Source organism: Trematomus bernacchii, unplaced genomic scaffold, assembly GCF_902827165.1.
Source record: "Trematomus bernacchii unplaced genomic scaffold, fTreBer1.1, whole genome shotgun sequence".
NCBI lineage: Eukaryota > Metazoa > Chordata > Actinopteri > Perciformes > Nototheniidae > Trematomus > Trematomus bernacchii.
Window position 1 is genome coordinate 753676 of NW_022987601.1, and position 22420 is coordinate 776095.

Consider the following 22420-nt stretch of genomic DNA (forward strand, 5'->3'; position numbering starts at 1 on the left):
TCGGCGGCACTCGATGACGTAGCATCCTTGAAATATTGGCTTGGAAGCCAATATCCTCGCGATTGAGAAACGGCCCGTGACTGACCCGAGCCTCGTCGTTGTGATAGCTCCGCCCCTTCGCTCCAACCCCCCTCCCTCCCCCCACATCTACAGGTGAAAATTACTTTAGCGACACATTCATCGCAAGAAGTGTAGCAAAAGTCAAGGCCGCAGATTCGTGGATTTATACTGCCACAGAGCAGATTCGTGAAGTTGTAATGACTGATTTGAGAGGTTGTAATAACCAAGTTGCAGTTGTAATGGAAAATATATTTAAAAAATATATATTTTTCTGCAAGTGAACATTTCATCACTAAGTTCATTTTTTTTCTACAAGCTACAAAACTTTTTTTTTTTCTTCTGTGACTTCAAATGTGGTTCACAGATACGTGGATATTTTATACAAGTGTAAATGTATGCACACAAGCTCAGATATCTTTTCTGCAAGTGCTCATATCAGGTTTTACACGCTCTCGTGTACCATATCTACCTTCATACCTTTTGCCCCCTCGTGGCGCCGGGCCCGACACACACACTCACACACACGCAAACACACACACACACACACACACACACACAAACACACACACACACACACACACGCAAACACACACACACACGCAAACACACACACACACACACACACACACAAAGAAGTTACAGACATAATTCAAAGTGATCCGAATACAGAGATGGTGAGAAGTGTCTATGTGGAGTTATTCTCTGAGCAATGATTGGTCAGAAGAGTTGTTTCTAAAAGCTCTAAAGTCACAAAGAGTTACAAACCTTTCGAGAGAAGAAGAAGAAGCTGCGACACCGCGAGGACAAAGTGAAAGTGAACAGCAAACAGGAAGCACTTCAAAATAAGAGCCCTTACAGAACAGTGATAGCTGACTTTAAACCGGAAGCTGGAAGCATCAGACAGCTGCTGGAAGCTAAAAGCTCTCTCACTGCTTTAGTTTACCATCCAGTCACAAATCTGTTCACATCATGAAGACAAGACACACAGGGGGGACAAGAAGGGGTCTTTAAAACTAACGCGTGTGCGAGCGCACACACACACACACACACACACACACACACACACCATCCTGATCACTCTCTGAAGAAAGCCCTGCAGAGAGTGATCAGGATGGCAGAGAAAACCATCGGCTGCCCCCTGCCCTCTCTGGAACTCATCTCCACCTCCCGCTGCCGCAGCAGAGCTAACACAATAATAAAGGACAGCTCTCACCCAGATCACAGCCTGTTCTCTCTCCTGCCTTCTGGGAGGAGATACAGGAGCTTCAAGTCACGGGCAAACAGACTCAAAAACAGTTTCTACCCCTGGGCCGTCAGGCTGCTTAACCACCACACATCATGCAATAACCGTAACCATTCTCACACATACACACTTTTAATACACTTTATTTACTATTTTTATATCAATATGTTTAACTATTTATTCCCCCGTATGATTGTTTATGGTGTCTGTCCTATTGCCGTGTTTTAGTGTTATGTACGTGTTTGTATTTTTTGCACTCCGGGACAGAGTTGCACTCTGAATCTCGTTATACTCTGTGTATAATGACAATAAAAGGCTTTAACTTAAAACACACCCACACACACACACACACACACACACACACACACACACACACACACACAGGGGCCAAGCACAAAGCCTTGAGGTACACCTTGATTGACTGGGGCAGATGGGGAACTGCAGTCACTGATGGTGACAAGGTGTTTCCGGGATCTGGTATCGAAGGCTGTGATGGCCCTCCTCAGCTGACCGTAGTATCGAGAGGACGCTTGAAGGCTGTGTGTGGCTAACTGCGCACCCCTGAGATGAGGGGCAGCAGACACACAGCCCACTCCCCATTTTTTAACCTGGTTAAATAAAGGCTACAAACAAACAAACTCCTCCTCCGGCCAGCCGCACGCAGCCTCTCCCCACTCCAGCTGCTGGCGCTCTAACCACACCCTGCTGCCACACAGGTGTATATCAGTATGTAGTGTCTCTACTTTAAAGAGTCCTCTCCTGCTGATGTTCAGGTGTATGTCAGTATGTAGTGTCCCTACTTTAAAGAGTCCTCTCCTGCTGATGTTCAGGTGTATGTCAGTATGTAGTGTCTCTACTTTAAAGAGTCCTCTCCTGCTGTTTAAAGAGTCCTCTCCTGCTGATGTTCAGGTGTATATCAGTATGTAGTGTCCCTACTTTAAAGAGTCCTCTCCTGCTGATGTTCAGGTGTATGTCAGTATGTAGTGTCTCTACTTTAAAGAGTCCTCTCCTGCTGTTTAAAGAGTCCTCTCCTGCTGATGTTCAGGTGTATATCAGTATGTAGTGTCTCTACTTGAAAGAGTCCTCTCCTGCTGATGTTCAGGTGTATATCAGTATGTAGTGTCCCTACTTTAAAGAGTCCTCTCCTGCTGATGTTCAGGTGTATATCAGTATGTCGTGTCTCTACTTTAAAGAGTCCTCTCCTGCTGATGTTCAGGTGTATATCAGTATGTAGTGTCTCTACTGTAAAGAGTCCTCTCCTGCTGATGTTCAGGTGTATATCAGTATGTAGTGTCTCTACTTTAAAGAGTCCTCTCCTGCTGATGTTCAGGTATATATCAGTATGTAGTGTATCTACTTTAAAGAGTCCTCTCCTGCTGATGTTCAGGTGTATATCAGTATGTAGTGTCTCTACTTTAAAGAGTCCTCTCCTGCTGATGTTCAGGTGTATATCAGTATGTAGTGTCTCTACTTTAAAGAGTCCTCTCCAGCTGATGTTCAGGTGTATGTATGTGTGTGTGTGTGTCTGTGTGTGTGTGTGTGTGTGTGTGTGTGTCTGTGTGTGTGTCTGTGTGTGTGTCTGTGTGTGTTTCTCAATCGCGAGTACGCTTGCTTGGTAGCACATGTCTGCCGAGCATCTTGCTTCAGAAGCGAGTCAAGAATACTTCCTGGCATTCGGAAAACAAAGAGCGGAACAGGCTAGCAAGTGTGCAGGTGTGCGTCATATGAGAGGCCCCGCCTCTTACATCTTCCGCCACAGATTTGGGGAAATTGGTCCGTGCGCAAAGCATTGTGGGAATTTTAAGACCGCGAAGTCTACTCATGTGCAGCCTCGATATTTCTCCAAACGGAGTACGCCGGGCTCGGTAGATTTCCAAGTATACTGGAGATTGGAACAGTACTTCGGCGGCACTCGATGACGTAGTATGCTTGAAATAGTGGCTCTGAAGCAGCTTTACTCGCGATTGAGAAACACCCTGTGTGTCTGTGTGTGTGTGTGTCTGTGTGTGTGTGTGTGTCCCTAACCCAATCAAAAGTCACATCCTTTAACACGAATGCTAAAGAAGAATAAAAGCAGCACACGAGAGAAAATCTGCAATTTGTTCAACTTTATTGAGAAACCCCCGACAGAGCTATGCGTGGATCCGTCAGCCGCTGAGAGCTTGGAGTTTCATCTTCAGTGCAGAAAGAGGAGAACAGTGTGGGATGAACTAACGGCTCTCTCGTCTAAAAACAACAAAACAAAAACAGAATAAAACCAACAAACAAAGCTGTGGTTTCTCTTTATCTCAGCAGCACATGAACCAATCACTGACATGCATTCCATGATTGATCTGTTAGTCGTTCTCTCTTCAGTCCGCGCTGCTCTGGCTGCTTCTATTCTTGCAGTTGGCACATTCACAGCTCAGAGTCCTCACCCCTTCACCTGCTTTATTTATTTACTTTATTTTGAAAAGCAGAGGGAAAAGAAAACAATAACACCTGACATTTTTAAAAGCAATTTGAAGGTTTAAAAAAAAAAAGGAGATAATGAACAAATTGCTGTTATTGGCTGATGAGAGGGAGGGGGCGTGGCCACATGAGAAAACCCAAAAAGTGTATTCCAGCAGTGAGAGGAGGAGGAGGAGGAGGAGGAGGAGGAGGAAGAGGAAGGTCACATGGCGTATTTCTGAGTCCAGTCCTGAGCCGTCTTGTTGTACCTGCAGGGGAGAGATGTTCAGGTGAGATCAGCTGTTACCGGGCAGATCAGGGACGATGCCATGCCTGCAAACACAACACACACTCAGCGCTGTCCCATCTATTTTATATTCGTCTCCATTTTCTATTCAAAATGCTAAGAACTGCAGCCAAGTTCAACCTCAGAAGCTGCCAGAAGAAATGAAACGTACAAAATAAATGGGGCGAAGCCTGCGAGCTAGTTCAGGCAGTCAACTCCAGCACCAATGATACATTAACACGTGACGCGCCTCGTCCCTCTTACAACCAACCAAACACATTCTCCTAAACATGCCGCTCTATTGAAGCTGCCAGGTCTTCCTGCCTCTGCCTCGCTATGCTGCTGCTGCTGCTGCTGTGTTCACTTGCTATGCTGCTGCTGCTGCTGCTGCGTTCATGTTCCTGCTGCTGTGTTTCATGTTGCTGCTGCTCGCCTGCCCCCCCACCACCCCAGCTCCACCTGTAGGCTCGGGGGGTAGTTATCTAATCATCACTCAATGTTCTTTGTAAATCTGTGGAGTGATGAGGCCCGAGCCTAGACGCCAAACTCAAACTATATGCTGCTTCTAATAAACATATTAAGAAACACGTGAGTTGTCTGAAATAACCTTTGTGGTGTCTAAAATACGTCTTTTTCTATAAGCTGTCATCTTCTTTAGGTAACACACTGACTAAGGACAACTGCATCCTTCAACCTGACTTTAAAACATCCTCTTAAACTTCTGATGTTGTGTTTAAAACCCCTGACTTGGTTCTTTGTGTCTGAGAGTCTCTGGGAACCTGCAGGTGAGAGAGGAGCGTCTGAAACATGAGAGATGAGCCGCTCGGACTCTGTTTCCGGAGCCATGCTTTGCATCAAAACGTGCTTCAAGTCCACAAATCCAGCGTGGGAGTTTCCAGCGCTTACCCTCACAGCATGGCATACTTGTCTGTCCACTCCCTGGCTAGTCTGTTATACCTGAGACAGACACTCGCGTTACAAAGAAAGGACTCTACGTTTGATGCGTTGCTACTTTAGGGAAGATCTGGGTTCGTAGTCCAAACTAAGGGCGTCTGTTTGTAGATGTTAACACTGCTAGTTTTTATTATAATAATGAACTCACTTTACGGGGTCTGTTTTGTAGATGCGGGCGATCTCTGGCACTAGCGGGTCGTCGGGGTTCGGGTCACATAACAGAGAACAAATGGACAAAAGGACTGCGGAGAGAAACACATGATCATCAATCAAATACAGATATTTGTCACAACTGCAAAAAAACAACACTTTTTATTGTTTTTAAAAACAACCAAAACCATCAGAGGACAGCTTTGTTTTTATGGGGCTCCGACGTCACATTGTTGTTTACGTCACGTTGTTGTTTACGTCAGGAGATATCTTGTTTACGTCACGTTGTTGTTTACGTCACGTTGTTGTTTACGTCACTTTGTTGTTTACGTCAGGAGATATCTTGTTTACGTCACGTTGTTTACGTCACTTTGTTGTTTACGTCACTTTGTTGCTTACGTCAGGAGACATCTTGTTTACGTCAGGTTGTTCTTTACGTCAGGTTGTTGTTTACATCAGGAGATATCTTGTTTACGTCACGTTGTTGTTTACGTCACTTTGTTGTTTACGTCACTTTGTTGTTTACGTCAGGAGATATCTTGTTTACGTCACGTTGTTGTTTACGTCACTTTGTTGTTTACGTCAGGAGATATCTTGTTTACGTCACGTTGTTGTTTACGTCACGTTGTTTACGTCAGGAGATATCTTGTTTACGTCACGTTGTTGTTTACGTCACTTTGTTGCTTACGTCAGGAGACATCTTGTTTACGTCAGGTTGTTCTTTACGTCAGGTTGTTGTTTACATCAGGAGATATCTTGTTTACGTCACGTTGTTGTTTACGTCACTTTGTTGTTTACGTCAGGAGATATCTTGTTTACGTCACGTTGTTGTTTACGTCACTTTGTTGTTTACGTCAGGAGATATCTTGTTTACGTCACGTTGTTGTTTACGTCACTTTGTTGTTTACGTCACTTTGTTGCTTACGTCAGGAGACATCTTGTTTACGTCAGGTTGTTGTTTACATCAGGCGACAACTTGTATCATGTTGTTGTTTATATATATCTTATAAACAAGATCAGAGACACAGTGCTCATGCTACATCTCTCTCTCTGATAAGCTATGATGAATTTACCAAATTCAACTCAAATCAACATCTGGTGAAATGTGTAAAGTTTAAAGCAAGAGAAGAAGTCTGCACGTTATATGTCTTTGTTTGGTAAGGACTGAGTGCTGGTTCTGAATCGAGGGCCCTTTCTCATGTCATCAATTCCCCCTCCTCGACTCCTCGACTCCTCGGTCCTCCGGTAGTGACCCGGAAATGAATTTTAGCGCGCCATGTTGAAGGACATCTCATTTCTCTCAATGCACATCGAGGACCGAGCATCGAGCGTCGAGGAGGCTCTCTGGAGGAGCTATAACCGAGGATACACTGATGGGTCCTCCACGGTCCTCCACGGCTCCTTCGTGGATGCATTTCCGGCAACAGTGATGTTTCAAAGAGTCGTGACGCACGGCCGGACTTATCTCAGCCAATCACAGCTCTGCATGCATCCCCCGGATATTATTTTATGAACTGCTTTCATCGCGACGCGATGTTTACAGTGAGAACAGCTGTGAGGTCCGTGCAGAAAGCAGAGCAGTGTGTATAATATATATCACTCAGTATAACAGGCCTACTCTCTTTATTTGCTTTAGTTTAGTAGATATCTACAAACAAAGTCGATATTTTTCTAAAACCATTTAGTGCTTCACATAATAAAATACACAACGGCTGTAGCCTGATTATGCTTTAGGAGCTGTAGGTGCGTGTGTGTGGTGTAGGTGTGTGTGGTACAGTGTGTGCGTAGATGCAGTGGACAGACAGGTCTCAGTTGGTTTGGTGTCCTCTGCTTACTTTTAATACTTGTAAATAAAACTTTTGGCCCGTCATTTATTTTCCTCATTGTAGCGACCAGAGAGGGGAGAGGGGGGGGGGGATATATCCAGTCTCTGATAGTGTTACGTTATTATGAGAGTGCTCTGTTTGATTCTAAAATTGTATATATTTATATAAATATATACATATATGTGTGTGTGTCTGTGTGTATGTCCGCATCTGTAGCCTGTTATTGTCTCATTATACCGCACTGTGAATGATTCAAAGTAAATATATAAGTCGTCATGAACACATCTGTCCATCAGACAGAGGGCTGTGCCTCCTGTCATCATTAATGGACGTCTCTTTAAAATGACCGCTCAGAGGAGAGGAGTTCTCATTTCTCTAACCGCCTGCTGCTTCCCCTCCTCTCTCCTCGGTTCCCCTCCTCGGCTCCTCCGCTCGCATCTCCTGTGGGCGGGACTAAGTCTCGAGGATAGGAGTCGAGGAGGGGAATTTGAAGACATGAGAACGGGCCTAAATGAGTCTTCACAGCGCGACTGAAACTCACCTTTAGAGATAGTTAATGCAGGAGACCACTGTGATCTCAATATATCCAGGCAGATGCTGCCGTTACTGTTAATATTTGGGTGATAAATTCTTGTTGTGAAGGCGACCTGAAGGAGAGAGGAGAAACACACAAAACAATAACTCAGAGATCAGAGAGAAGCCTCTTACATAACAACCGCCTCAATACCATAAGATAGATATCAGAGGTATTGATCACTAACTGGGAAATGTTTGCGTTGCAGCAGCATAACAAGACATTGCACACAAGTAGAAATAATAATAATAATAAATTAGTCGAAATAGAAATAAAACAGTTGACCGTGAAGATAATAAATCTATAAACTATCTGAGGAGGAAACTGTTGATGAATGAATTTCGCCTTTTCAACGTGTTATTTTGAATATGTGTTTAATGAAATGGTTATGTTTGCCACCCCTTTGCTCGTCCCTGCAAACACACAGAGTTTATTTTATTTAAACCAGAAATATCATTTAATTAATATCGCAAATTCTAAAAGCAATTGTAGTTCTTTTTTAATAAATGATTGACTGAAGTCCTGCGGATGCTGTTTATTTTGGATTGTGTCAAAACCACAACTCTATAGAGGCTTTAGGAAAACCTTTGTACCATTTTAAAAACACAACAATACTCAGATGCTCTTTGCTAAATGTATGTAGCAAATGTTTGGCTTTTTGACAAGAAAGACATTTACTAGGAAAACCACTTAATATTCTTATGCTGCGTTCACACCGGACGCGATGCGAATATTCGCTTCGCTCTAAAACAGGGGTGGGGAACCTTTTTCCTCTCAAGGGCCATTTCAATTTTTTCAACATCCTCAGAGGGTCGTACAAATGATTGACCTCTGCTTAAAAATACTAAAATCACAGCCCATTCATTTGGCCTTTCATGTGTGCAAAGAAAAAGAACCTCTGAATCCAGATATCTCACCATGACTCGCGCATGCACGTGCACGGTGTGGCATGACCACCCAAACAGAAAGATATGGACACAAGATGTGTGCAAATGTATAGTTTCCTATCCATGATGATTTAAATGGGGGGGGGGGGGGGGACCCTAACCTCCTCTAGGGGGTCCGGGGGGCTCTCAACACCCATATGAAACAGAACTGTAAACAGATTTTTTTTTCTTTATGGATATTTTACAAATCACTCTCTTCAAACTGTATTCTTCTTTATTAATAACAACTTTTTACTGTCATCTAGTATTTTATACCTGTTTACTTTATTCTCTTATTTTGTTATAACTATAATGATCATATAAAGATGTGCCTTTACCTCACTGGTTGGAGAAGAAGCTTCTTATATTCGTTAGCATAGCTAGCTAACCAGATGCTAACAACAAAGTTATTGACTGTATGATCAGTATGACAGAGGAACAGATCTCCACTGGGCTTTCAACTAAAGACACAGCCACGCAGAAACTGTGGCATGTGTACGGCTCCTTATGGGTACTGCCATTTGTGAAGTGGCGGAGCGGCGTTCTGGTGCTCTCCGTCAGAACTGCACCCCTGTCAGACGAGACATATACCACGTGATGACACGTTAGGCTCGTGTTGTGTTCAATGACCCTGACCTTGGCCAGGAAAAACAGGCACTCGCTTGTTTAATTCTTTTGCGGTCTAGATTTCTTTAATTTCTTTCTTTTTTGCGTGTGTTTATAAATTACCTCGAGGGCCGTATCAAATGGTCTCGCGGTCCGTACACGGCCCGGAGGCCGGAGGTTCCCCACCCCTGCTCTAAAGGCTCGAGTTTCACCGCGGCTGTCAGCTGTGTTTACTCGCATCATTGAAACAAGACGCACTGGCAAGGGGGCTACAACTACAACAAAATGAACATATGTTACCGTGATTTAATTGTAATACACGTTTCAAAATGATGCCGAAGTAACAACATACTGATACCGGTTAGTAAAAACCATGAATTAATGCTTTGTCAAGTCTGCAGACAGACGGCAGGCGAAAAACCTTTTAAAATGCGTGTTTTCTAAATGGAGATTGGCTAAGCTAACGCAGTATATGCTCCGACCGTCCACACTCACAACAACGGCCTATACAGACATAAATAAAGCAGCGACTGTATTCACCATGACACAGGCAGTCTGTGGTTTGTACTTGTTTAACTTTTGTCTAGTTTCTGAACATATATGAGGAGCTGTGAGCTCTGAGTGCTAATAGCTAACGGTGTATGTTTTGGTTTTCTGATTCAACGTCAGTGACGGCAGGCTGAGATCCTCACCGCTGATTGGCTACCGCGACATCGCGTCACGTGAATTTGACGCTCGAGTTGAAACAATTGAACTCCAGCGGTTGTCTCGGCCCCCTTCAATCGCGCCGCGGCATTCGCATCAACCGCTTCATGCGCGCCGTCGGAGCAAATTTGCGTCTGTCCGCGTCTCTGCTTTGACTTTACATGTAATCGCGCTGCCCCCAAACATCGCATCGCGTCCGGTGTGAACGCAGCATTAGATATAAAGTGGTAGAGAAACAAACCCTCAAATGTATGAGAATAGAAATGTGAATCGGTGGCGGCTCACTGACCTTGGGGGGTTTGAAGGGATAATCTGTGGGGAAATGAATAGTCAGGAAAAATACTCCGCCCTGATAGGGACTGTCGGGCTGAAACAGAGAGAAATAACACATTTAAACAATTATATATTTAAACATTTATAAATCACTAAAAAGAGAGAAGTTACTCTTTAAACTCCACGATTAAACGTGACCGAGTCGTGTCGTTATCAATCCAGTAATCCCGTTTATATATTATATAAAACAGTTGTATACTTACAGGACCCATAATTGTAGCTTGCCAATGAAACACTGGAAACAGAAAAGAGAGGATTAATAAATGTTGTTGACTGAGTGTCGGCTGTACACAAACAGAGAGACTTTGTTGTTTTGTTTGTTTTAGTAAAATGATCACTCACTGTCTTCACCGACGGGTCCCGCAGAGCACTGAGCCGGAGGGTCTCTGGACAGATCAGTTAACTCCTGAGAGGAGGAGGAGGAGGAGAAGAAATGTTGTATTAGTATGGTCTACATTAACGTTTCTCAACACGTACATGTAAAAGTCTGAAAGAAGACGTTTATCACAAATTCAAAATAAAAGCCTTAGTAGTTCTTTTGGCTCGAACCACATCAGCCCTGAAACAACAGTCAGCTCTTTGTGAGTCGGCTGCTTCCTGTTCTCTTTCACCACTTCCTGTTTGAACACATCCACAACAGCTGATTCCCTCATAACCAGAAACATGAGCAAGCTTTGTTTAAAAGCACAGATAACTGAATATTGAAAAACACATTTTAAATGTTTACTATGTTACTAGTAGAAGATATGTTCAGCGCTTAGTTGCAGCTCAGCGGACTAGTAAAGTTCATTTACCAAATCATTTCAGCAGCATCACTACAAAGACTTATTTGGAAAGGACAGACGCAGCTCTATACTGCAGAGCTAACAATTAATAAAACACTTAAAGGCAGGGTAGGTAAGAATGGAGAAAGCAGCTAGAACTTGAAACTATGCAGCCGAAACAAATCTGCCCCTTCCTTACAGAGCCCCTCCTCCAACACACACGAACGCACACATGACCAATGAGGGCACGAGATAAGTTTGTGCACAGATGGAAGGCTGACAGGCAGGTAGGCCATCCAGTTATTGCAGCCGGGCCGGCTCAGATGATTGGTCGTGCTTTTTACAGTACTACGGCTTCCACAGATGATATTTTTTATGGATTTATTGTCAAAGCTTTTAATATATTCATTGCTATCGGGATGTTAAGAGCATTCCATGGAATATAACAAAAAGTGTTTCTGAAGTGAATTACCTACCCCACCTTCTGCAGATTCATCTATAAAGAAATTAATAGTAGGGTGCAGCACTATTTTTAAATCACAGTAAACTGAATATTGGACAAAAAAAACACACATTTAAAAAGGAGTCACCTTGGACATTTATGACTATCGTTTGAAACTTTATACCAAATGATTATTCTATCAAATAATCTGCAGTTTTACAGATTAGGGAAGAGACTGTTAGTTGCTGCTAATGTTGACTATTGTCTAAAATTGTATTTACAGAAATACAATCTAGAATTTTTGGGGGGAAATCTGAAAAAAAGAACGGTTTCCAGTCTGACCACCAGAGGGCGATATAACAGAGAGACAGACAGAGACACACACAGACAGACAGAGAGACAGACAGAGACAACACACACACACAGACAGACAGTTGCAGCTGTTTTTGACATTACATCGACCATGTGACTGATTATAAAAACATCTCTGCAGAGAGAGAGTTTTCCCTTGGACATTTATGACTATCGTTTGAAACTTTATACCAAATGATTATTCTATCAAATAATCTGCAGTTTTACAGATTAGGGAAGAGACTGTTAGTTGCTGCTAATGTTGACTATTGTCTAAAATTGTATTTACAGAAATACAATCTAGAATTTTTGGGGGGAAATCTGAAAAAAAGAACGGTTTCCAGTCTGACCACCAGAGGGCGATATAACAGAGAGACAGACAGAGACACACACAGACAGACAGAGAGACAGACAGAGACACACACACACACAGACAGACAGTTGCAGCTGTTTTTGACATTACATCGACCATGTGACTGATTATAAAAACATCTCTGCAGAGAGAGAGTTTTATTTTGAAAGGACAGCAGCTTTAAAACAAACAGGTTATTGATGCGTTAGCAGCGGAGGATCTATTTATACTGCAGTGAGTAGGGGGGGGGGGGGGGGGGGGGGGGGGGGGGGGGGTGGGTCAGGATATATCGGTGGGGTTTTGTGGGGGGGGGGTATTTCAGGTCTCGGTGGTATGCGACACACTCAGCTCATCTTTCAGATTTCAGTTCAGGGAGGAGAGTAAATGTCGAGGAATTCAGACGGAGACTAAAGCAGCACGCTGTTACTGATTCATTAAATAATATATTTAATATCGAGGAGGACTCTTTAAAGTAGAGACACTACATACTGATATACACCTGAACATCAGCAGGAGAGAACTCTTTAAAGTAGAGACACTACATATGATATACACCTGAACATCAGCAGGAGAGGACTCTTTAAAGTAGAGACACTACATACTGATATACACCTGAACATCAGCAGGAGAGGACTCTTTAAAGTAGAGACACTACATACTGATATACACCTGAACATCAGCAGGAGAGAACTCTTTAAAGTAGAGACACTACATACTGATATACACCTGAACATCAGCAGGAGAGGACTCTTTAAAGTAGAGACACTACATACTGATATACACCTGAACATCAGGAGGAGAGGACTCTTTAAAGTAGAGACACTACTGATATACACCTGAACATCAGCAGGAGAGGACTCTTTAAAGTAGAGACACTACATACTGATATACACCTGCACATCAGCAGGAGAGGACTCTTTAAAGTAGAGACACTACATACTGATATACACCTGAACATCAGCAGGAGAGGACTCTTTAAAGTAGAGACACTACATACTGATATACACCTGAACATCAGGAGGAGAGGACTCTTTAAAGTAGAGACACTACATACTGATATACACCTGAACATCAGCAGGAGAGGACTCTTTAAAGTAGAGACACTACATACTGATATACACCTGAACATCAGGAGGAGAGGACTCTTTAAAGTAGAGACACTACATACTGATATACACCTGAACATCAGGAGGAGAGGACTCTTTAAAGTAGAGACACTCATTTCATTTAATTTCAAACCTTTATTTATTCAGGTTGTATCCCATTGAGATCATTGACCTCTTTTTCAAGGGAGACCTGCATACTGATATACACCAGGACAGAAAATAAAATATGCTATTGTTTTAGTCTTATATATATTTATGGTGCATCGTTGGGACTTGAGATTCTTATTGCAATAGCTGCACTGCAGCGTGCGTGTGGTAATAAAGCATTTAAATCTGCTTTGAATCTAGAAAATAGCCAATCATTAATTTTCCAAAATATATATGTGATTGCACATTAAAGGGTACATCTAAACCTTAACTGCCTCTGTTTCAGTTATTAAATCGGACCCAAAAAGTCCAGGTAGAGATAAAGATTATATCCTTAGAACATTTGGGGGAAATTGGGGAGAGAAGTTCATCTTTAACTTTGTTTAAGTGGCGTTTTGCATCTTTTTACCTGTAATAACAGTGTCCTCTCCGTTAAAGGCAGCTCATTGTGGAATAGCCTCCCAACTGAGATACGGGATTGTCCCACTCTCAATAGCTTTGAACACTTTATATATCTCTTGTATCTTCTCTTGCACTTTATATGTCGTTGCTGCTACATTGTGCTGCCATGTGGTAAATTCTTATATGCTGCTCATGCTCTTTCTGCATATCATGTCTTTATTTTTGCTATGTTTATAAATGTTATGTTCTTTTTTTTTACACTTATGCTTTTATTGAGTTTTCACAACAATAATAACAGAACAAGAAAACATAATACACACAAATCAGTTGTAAAATAAAGCACAATAAATACTAGTTGTCTGAAGACCTTCAATATTCACACATACCGTACAGGATTGAATTAGTCATTCACTTACTCATTGGTGTCAACCATGTAAATATTCCACTTTTCCCATTTCCTATTGAATGCATTCTCTTGGATTCTCAAAACATATGTCAGCTTTTCCATGACGAAAATATCTTGAACAATTTCCAGCCACTGCTCCTGAGTCGGAGCGTTCACATTAAGCCAATTCCTAGTTATAGCTTTCTTACTCGCTGCAAGTAAAACCTTAATCAAATATAGATCGCCTCCCATCACAACATCCTTAATGTTCCCAAGATACATCACCGGGCAGGTATTTGGGATTCCATAACCCAAAATAATTTTGACAACTGCATTAACCTTCTCCCAATATGACCTTATCTTTGTACAGTTCCAGAAAATGTGTGAGTGGTTAGCCTCCATGTTGCCACACAACCTCCAACACTGTTGCTGTACACCAAGTTGCCTGCTCTTTATTTTGGGTGTTATGAAAAAGCGAGTCAGGTTCTTCCAGCAGAATTCCCTCCATACTAATGAGTTTGTGGATGTAAATTGCGTCTCGAACATTTGAAACCATTCTTCCTCTGAAATTTTAATTTGTAACTCTACTTCCCATTTTGCTTTTATGTAGATAGTCGATTCCCCCCTGTTTCCCCCCAAAGCCTGGTAGAAAGCAGAAATTATCCGGGACCCCTTCTGCTGATACGCATCCACAATCACCCCAGTTACAGTATCTACAGATTCATCTGCATTCAGCTTTATCTCTTTTACAAAATAGTGTCTTAGCTGCATGTATCTAAAATAATCCCTGTCTGTAATACCATATTTTGCCTGTAATTCCTGAAAACCCATCAATTCACCCTTTTCTGAAACCGTACACATTGCTGTTATGCCCTTTTGCACCCATTCTTTGAATGCTGGATCGTACACACCTGGTTTAAAATTGGAATCGTATGCAAACCACCTCAGCGTGCGTATCCCTCTCTTTAATTTGTATTTTGCTACTACAACATTCCAGACCTCTAGTGTAAACGCAACTATCGTATTAATTTCACCTCTCAGAGCCTTCACCAAATTCCTATCTCCTACCAAGGCCTGAATGTGGTGACCCTGTACCTCCCTTTCCATGGCTTTCCATCCAGACTCATAATCTGGTCTACACCAGTAGGCCAAAGGTCTGAGTTGGGCTGCATAGAAGTATTCCCTAAGATTTGGTAAAGCCATTCCCCCCTTACTTTTAGGCAACTGAAGTGTCGTAAATCGTATTCTTGGTTTTTTACTATTCCAAACAAATCTAGAAATCATCCTGTCCCAGGTTATGAATTTTTTTTGGGGAACATCAATTGGAAAAGACTGAAAAAAAATACAGCAGCCTAGGTAGGATATTCATTTTAACCGTTTGTATTCTGGCACTGAAGTCTAAAGGGAGGGTGGACCACCTTTCTACATCCTTTCGGATATTGTCATCAATTTTGTTATAATTGGCTTCAAACAGGTTGGAAAATGTTTTGGTTATAGTTACACCAAGATAAGTCATTGTTTTGGAATTCCATTTTAGGTTATATGCATGTCTAATTTGTTGGGATGGGGAATAATTGAATGAGAGAATTTGAGTTTTTGTTACGTTCACTTTATACCCTGAATAGTAACCATATGTGTCGAGTAGGTTCATCAGGTTTGGGAAACATACATCTGGTTGCTCAAGGAAAACTATAACATCATCCGCAAAAAGCCCAATGATATGATCTTCCCCCCCTATATTGACACCCTGCAGGTCTTCACTCTGCCTTATTGCTTGCGCCAATGGTTCAACAAATAAAGCAAAGAGAGTAGGAGAGAGACAGCAACCCTGTCTAGAGCCTCTCTCCAGCTGAATCCTATTGGACAAACTCCCATTTACTTTGATCCTAGCCGTAGGTTCGTGATAAATAGTCTTAATACACCGAATTGCATTTTCATTTAAACCAAACCTCCTTAGTACTTCATATAAAAAAGACCAACTGACACTGTCAAACGCTTTTTCTGCGTCCAGACTAACCAGAACCATACTCGTGCCCTTTTTATGCGCATTGTCTACGATATGGAGAGTCCTTCTGATATTGTCTTGTGTTTGGCGTCCTCTAATGAAACCAGTTTGATCTTCATGAATAAGATCTTGCATAAAAGTCTCAAATCTTTTACAGATAATTGAGGTAAACAGCTTGTAGTCCACATTTAAAAGAGAAATTGGCCTATAATTTTTACAGTGGTCTTTGTCTTTGCCTTCCTTAGGCAAAATGGAAATAATTGCTTCCCTCCAAGATGGGGGAGCCCTGCCTTCTTTAAGAGTCCAATTAAAACAAGACAGAAGCAGAGGTGTTAGCTCCTTCGTGAAAGTTTTATAGAACTCTGGTGGGAACCCATCGCTGCCCGGTGATTTACTGGTCTTTAGCCTACTGATTGCAGCTTCCAACTCTTCAACTGTAAATTGCGACGTAATGGTGTCATTCTGTATCTCACCTATAGATGGCAGATCAAGAGAGTTAAGAAAGTTTCTTATTGTGCTTTCATCAGCTAATGGTGGATTAGAGTAGAGTGTCTTATAGTATTCTTCAAATATTCTTTCTATCTCATCTGGCTCATATAGTAGTTGGTTAGTTTGGGGGTCCCTTGTTCTATGAATTGTATTAGAGGCTTGCTGTTTGCGCAGGCGTCTAGCCAGGAGTCTAGCTGCTTTTGAGCCTGATTCATAATAAGACTGCTTTAAAAACCTTGCCTTTTTTTCTATTTCTCCTCTAAGGATCTCATTTATCTCCCCCCTTGTTTCCTTAATTTGTTGTAATGCCGATTGATCCCCTGTCCTCTTATGTTTTGTCTCCATTTCTCTCAATTTTTCTATTTTGTATTTGTATGTGGCTAGCCGGGCCTTTTTTTGTGATGCTGTTAGGGCGATCAGCTTTCCACGGAGAACAGCCTTCAAAGCATCCCACAGTATCCCAGGGTCCACATCCCCATTATCATTCTCCTCTATATATATTTGTATCTCTTCCCTTAACTGTTCCACGGTCGCCTTATCATTCAAAACACCCACATTGAGCCTCCACACTGTATTCTTTTGTCTACTGTTCAGATTTATTGACAAGCTAATCATATTATGATCCGAAACATCTGCCACCCCGATTTTACTCTCTGTGATCCTGTGACTTTCACCCGTATTTATTAAAAAGTAGTCAATTCTGGAGTACACAGAATGGGGCACTGAATAGTGTGTATAATCCCGTTCTAGGGGGTGAAGTTCCCTCCAAATATCAATTAGTCCCATTTCCTGCACTGACGCATTAACAAACTTGGTCAGGTGCTTCTTGCTATTTTTGTGACTTGTAGTGTCTATGGTATGATTCAGGACCACATTAAAATCCCCTCCACATATCAAAATACCCTCAGTCTCTAATGCAATGACGTCAAACAGATTTTTAAAAATAGATTTGTTACTCTCTGGGGGGGGCATATACATTGACCAATGTCACCACTGCATTTTCAAGCTTTCCTTTCACTAATATATATCGTCCCTCTTTGTCCCTAACTTCTTTATGGAGTTCAAATTTAACTGCATTTGAAATAAGGATAGCCACTCCCCTCTTCTGGCTAGGTTTGTAAGAACTATAGAACGTATTTTTAAAACCAAAGCGTTTTAATTTTTCATGCTCCTGTTGAGGCAGATGAGTTTCTTGTAAAAATAGTACTTGGGCCTTTTCTTTTTTCAATTTAGCCAGGACCTTGCTCCTTTTAACTGGATTATTCATCCCATTTACATTAAGTGACACCACTTTTATATTATTGTACGGCATTTAAATTACCCAATCCTTTGCATTCACAAAACTCCAGACAACTGAAAACTACACAGACCTGAACATCTGGCCCACATGTAGTGAACGTAGAACGTAAAAAGAAAAACGTAGACTTCCAAGGTAGGGTGATTCCTCGCCACCCTAAGTCCCCGTTGGCAGGTAGAGGGGAGAGCCTCCTCCTGAAGGGCCCCTCACTAGAGGTGAAACACGCAGTCTCACGCATCCTAGTAGTCCAACAGCATCTGATAGCATTTATATAATCCAAATGAAGTCGTGACAAATATATACAGTGAATATATAATATGAATCAGTTAGTCCCGGGAGGGATCCGCTCATACTCTTGTAGCCTCTTCCTTACTCTGCTCGCGGTCTCGTCCCCACCTGCACTACTCTCTCCGACGCGCTGCCATGTCTTGGTCTGGTGGAGACGCTCCATCTCCGGGTACAGCTCCGAAGCGTTGCGGTCTGGTATCTCCACGGAGAAACCTCTCCTCCTCAGCTCCTGCGCTGCATCTTGCGCACTGTCGTATGTGCGTGTTCCCGAGTCCCAGTGAATACGCATCCTGTCAATAGGTGTCTGAAAACGTATATTTTTCTCTTTAAGGACCCTCTTTATTCCCACGTACGCCTTGCGCTTCAGGACGACCTCCGTTGCATAGTCGTGATCGAACGATAGACGTCGCCCTTCCATCAGTATCTTTTTTTCCCAGGCCTTTTTCAGTACCCTTTCTTTGGTGTTAAACTCCAGAAAGTTCACCACTATGGACCTTGGCGGTGCATTCCTTTCCGGTTTGCGAGCCACAGCTCTATGGGCGCGTTGTATCTGTAGGTTGGTGTCCGGTAAAGCGAGTTCAGTTTTCAAAAGTTGATCCACAAAGTCAGACATGGAGTTACCTTCCTTCTCTTCGGGTACTCCATAAATGCGCATATTATTTCTCCTGGATCGACCTTCCAAATCCACCAGTTTCCCCTGCATGGCTCTCTGTTCTTTCATTGATTTAATCAACGCATCTGACAGAGCCATGTTTACTGTCTCCGCCTCATCGATTCGTTCCTCCGCTTCTTTCAGCCTAGTTTCGTGGGCCTGGGTTAGCGCGGAGTTAGCAGAAAGTTTTTGGTAAATTTCCTGCTTCATATCTTCGAGTTCAGATTTCATGTCCCCCTTGATTTCTTCTTTAAGTTTGTTTAAGTCCACTTTATGCTCAGCCCTGAAATCGCGTATTTCCTGGAGCACTGAGCGCATGGTGTCTGCCGAGTCCTGTTGTGAGCTAACGGAGCTAACGGAGCTTTGAGCATCTTCCATCTCCGGTGAATTCTGTCTTTCTAGTTTGTCACCTTTCTTTTGACTTCTAGTTCTCTTTCCCCCTCTCATTCCAATAAAATTACATCGATTTGTATATTATTTGGCGAGTTAAGGGGGTTGATTTCCAATCGCTATCGAGAGCTAAAAATTAAGCAGCCATCTCACTCGCCTTGCTCACCGGAAGTCCAAATGTTATGTTCTTAAAGGTCCCATGTCATGCTTTTCTGGTTATTACCCGTCCCCTTGTGTTATGTAGCTTTTTCTGCATGTGAACGGTCTGCAGAGTCACAAACCCTCAAAGTACACCCTGTAGCGAGTAAAACTCTAACACAGAGTAACGACGACCGAAATGGACCAATCCGCGGAGCCGTCACGTTAAGGGAAGAGCTAACAATTAATAAAATATCGCGGTCCAAATGGACCAATCCACGGACTTCCTCACTTTCTCCCCCCTTAGATGGCGGGACGCGGCGAGGCTCTGAGTCTGTGTGTGTGTGCTCACACACAGACTCACAGCCAGGCTGCGGCTGTGTGTGTGTGTGTGTGTGTGTGTGTGTGTGTGTGTGTGTGTGTGTGTGTGTTTGGGCTGGTTTCGGGCTGGGTTTCGCTGTGGCTCAGTGTGCTGTACTTCAAATTAGGGGGTAGCAAGTTCGAGTCCCACTGCAGTCAGCATGTCTTTCACCTCAAATGGCTCCTGTGGGGATTGTCCACAGTACTGAATGCATGCAAGTCGCTTTGGATAAAAGCGTCTAACAAATGACATGTAATGTAATGTGTCTCGCCGAGCCCACGCAGCAACCAGGAAACCACACCAGTAACCCAGCTCACACTGTCCGCTCCTCGCAGCAGCGAGCCCCGCAACATCCCGCCAACACGGCACCCAGACCCACGCAGCATTCTCATCCGTTTGTCATTGCTGGTGTCATTTCCTGGTTGCCAACGCCACTGTAACACATAATCAATGATGTTCCGCTGTAACGGTGGTGGACTCATCCGAACAGAGTGGGCGAGCTGACCAATCAGAGCACAGTGGGCTCACAGGGTGGGGGGGGGGGGCAGGAGCTCCAACAAGGCGTGTAGGACAGAGAGTGAATACACATACTATACAGACATGCTGTATGAGAAACCAATGTGAGTTTGGAACATTGAACAATGTAAATCTATTCTAGTAGACCTCAACAATGGAAATATGATCAGTAGAAATGGCCATGACATGGGACCTTTAAATGTTGTATGTGAGGGGATGGAAATTAGCTCAAAGCTAAAAATCCGGCATATTTATTACACTTGAAGCATTTTTTGTTTTGGGTGTTCATTAATGTGCATTGTCCCTGCCAAATAAACGATTAAATTAAATATATTTGACAGTCTTCTGATATCTTCCTCCCTCATTATGTATATATTTAACTTTAAATGTCTATTTTATTTTGTCTATTTTAAGATGTTTATATTTGTTTGTTTTCTACTCATTTTCACATTATTTGCAAATGTGGTCTTTTAGTTTTATGCAATAAACTTGATTCTGAAATGTAGAAAATATCAATTAATGTCCCAACATGTTTAAAGGAGATTGCCCAGTTAAGGGTTCATTTAAAGGGAAATCAAATATGTCAGACAAACTGCAGCAAATGTAAACCTACATAACTTCTGTAATAACAGTGTAATGGGATACAAATTAAATATAGATGAATACACATGTCTGGAGGCGTGTGGCGCAGTGGCCTAGTGCGTTGGTGTTCGGATCAGGGGAGCACAGGTTCAAACCCCACTGCAGTCAGCATGTCGTTGTGTCCCTGAGACACTTCACCCCAAAGTGCTCCTGTGGGGATTGCCCACAGTATTGAGTATGTAAGTCGCTTTGGATAAAAGCGTCTAACAAGTGACATGTAATGTAATGTCTGCACAGCCCTCCACTTTAAAATATAATACACTGTTGTCATATATGCATTGTCCCAAGTGTTTTAGTTTTAGGCAATACACTTGATTCTGATATGTAGAAAATTTAAATAAATTTCCCCAAATGTTTACATGAGATTCCCCATTTCAGGGTTAATGTAAACCTTAGACAACAAGTTAAATTAAATATGTCAGAGAAACCATAGCACATGTCATGCTACTTGGTAATAAACCCAGTTCTGATCCTGAACAAACCCTGTAATAGGCGTAAACATGTGGAAAATATCAATTAATTCCCCAAAATGTGATTGCCCATTTAAGGGTTAAGTTAAACATTAAACAACACGTGAATTAAAACCATGTCAGTGTGAGATCTGACGGTTTAAATGTCAACTGTTGTTTTTTTTAAATGTCAACTGTTGTGTCATCGGCAGCAGCTGCTGAGCTAACACCGCTAGCCACCTGCGAGCTAACAGCACCTCATAAAACCTATAAACATCAAACCGTGGGTTTAGTTAAACATGTGGGGAAAACAAGGGGAGTTTGTTACCTTTGTGATCCGTTTTAAAGCCATGGTTGCTGCGTCGTGGAGGAGGAGGAGGAGGTGAAGTTAGGTGATGCTAACTAACTAGCATCTAGGCTTGTTAGCTTCTGTAGGCCGGCTAAGCTAAACTGTGCTAACACATACACCGGGTTTCAATACTGACTTTGTTTTAATCTCGTTTGTTTGTCTTGATAAACTCAGGTATTGATACTTTATCTCTGCTTCGCGTCAGCCCTTCACTTTAAACTGACTCTGGAATAACGGGACGAGTCTGTCGGTTCTTTTCCAACCCAGTTTAGATTAAACCACGCCCACTTCTGCATTAACGTAACTCTGCGTGATTGCGTCATGGATGCGTAGAACGTAACGTAACACATTTATGTCATGCTCTTGCGGGCTCTGAAGTGACATGTACTTCTTGCGCCAAATACATCAGTAAAAGTAAATCAAAGTTTATTTAATTAGCCCAATATCACAAATTGTGCTTTTGTCTCAGGGGGCTTTACAGTTTATAAAGAACATGAATACGCTGCTGTAAGCTTTCAAATATGTATTGAAGAGAGAAGAGTCCCTGGGTACAACTTGACACAAAGCTTCCAAATAAAAGTGGGACTTGTCAAAGGAAGTGAAAGTTAATATTGTAGCAACTACAAATATCTTGGTTCCACAGAACACAAGGCTACCGACCAAACAGCAACGGGTAAAAGATGCACGGCGCCTTTGTGCTCATCAACATCAAACCAAGAGATATGATTGGGCATTTTGGTTAATCATGTGGAGCCTTAAAGGTCCCCTATTATACTGTTTCTCATCAATATATCACAGGTCT

General features: G+C 42.4%; 2 protein-coding genes across 3 annotated transcripts in view; both read right to left on the bottom strand.

Moving 5' to 3' along the window:
* LOC117482578 (NLR family CARD domain-containing protein 3-like) overlaps positions 1 to 966 on the bottom strand; it is a 35959-nt gene extending 34993 nt beyond the window's left edge. Inside the window, exon 1 of the mRNA XM_034130713.1 lies at positions 826 to 966. The gene's annotated coding sequence lies outside the window, so the exon portion shown is untranslated. The remainder of the gene's footprint in view (positions 1 to 825) is intronic.
* A 2430-nt stretch (positions 967 to 3396) lies between these two features.
* LOC117482564 (ubiquitin-conjugating enzyme E2-17 kDa-like) lies at positions 3397 to 21930 on the bottom strand. 2 transcript variants are annotated; one of them, XR_004555896.1, is made up of 8 exons: positions 21598 to 21930; positions 10436 to 10499; positions 10297 to 10328; positions 10050 to 10127; positions 7491 to 7596; positions 5122 to 5215; positions 3619 to 4002; positions 3397 to 3529 (listed from the first exon to the last, which is right to left on the bottom strand). XR_004555896.1 is itself a non-coding variant. In XM_034130698.1 (7 exons), exons 1-7 carry the CDS (start codon positions 21619 to 21621, stop codon positions 3957 to 3959), a joined length of 444 nt encoding a protein of 147 aa, XP_033986589.1. In that variant the 5' UTR covers positions 21622 to 21930; the 3' UTR covers positions 3397 to 3956. The 2 variants fall into 2 exon arrangements, 1 of the variants encoding a protein (XP_033986589.1); XM_034130698.1 differs by having other exon boundaries at positions 3397 to 4002.
* Positions 21931 to 22420: the final 490 nt, after the last annotated feature.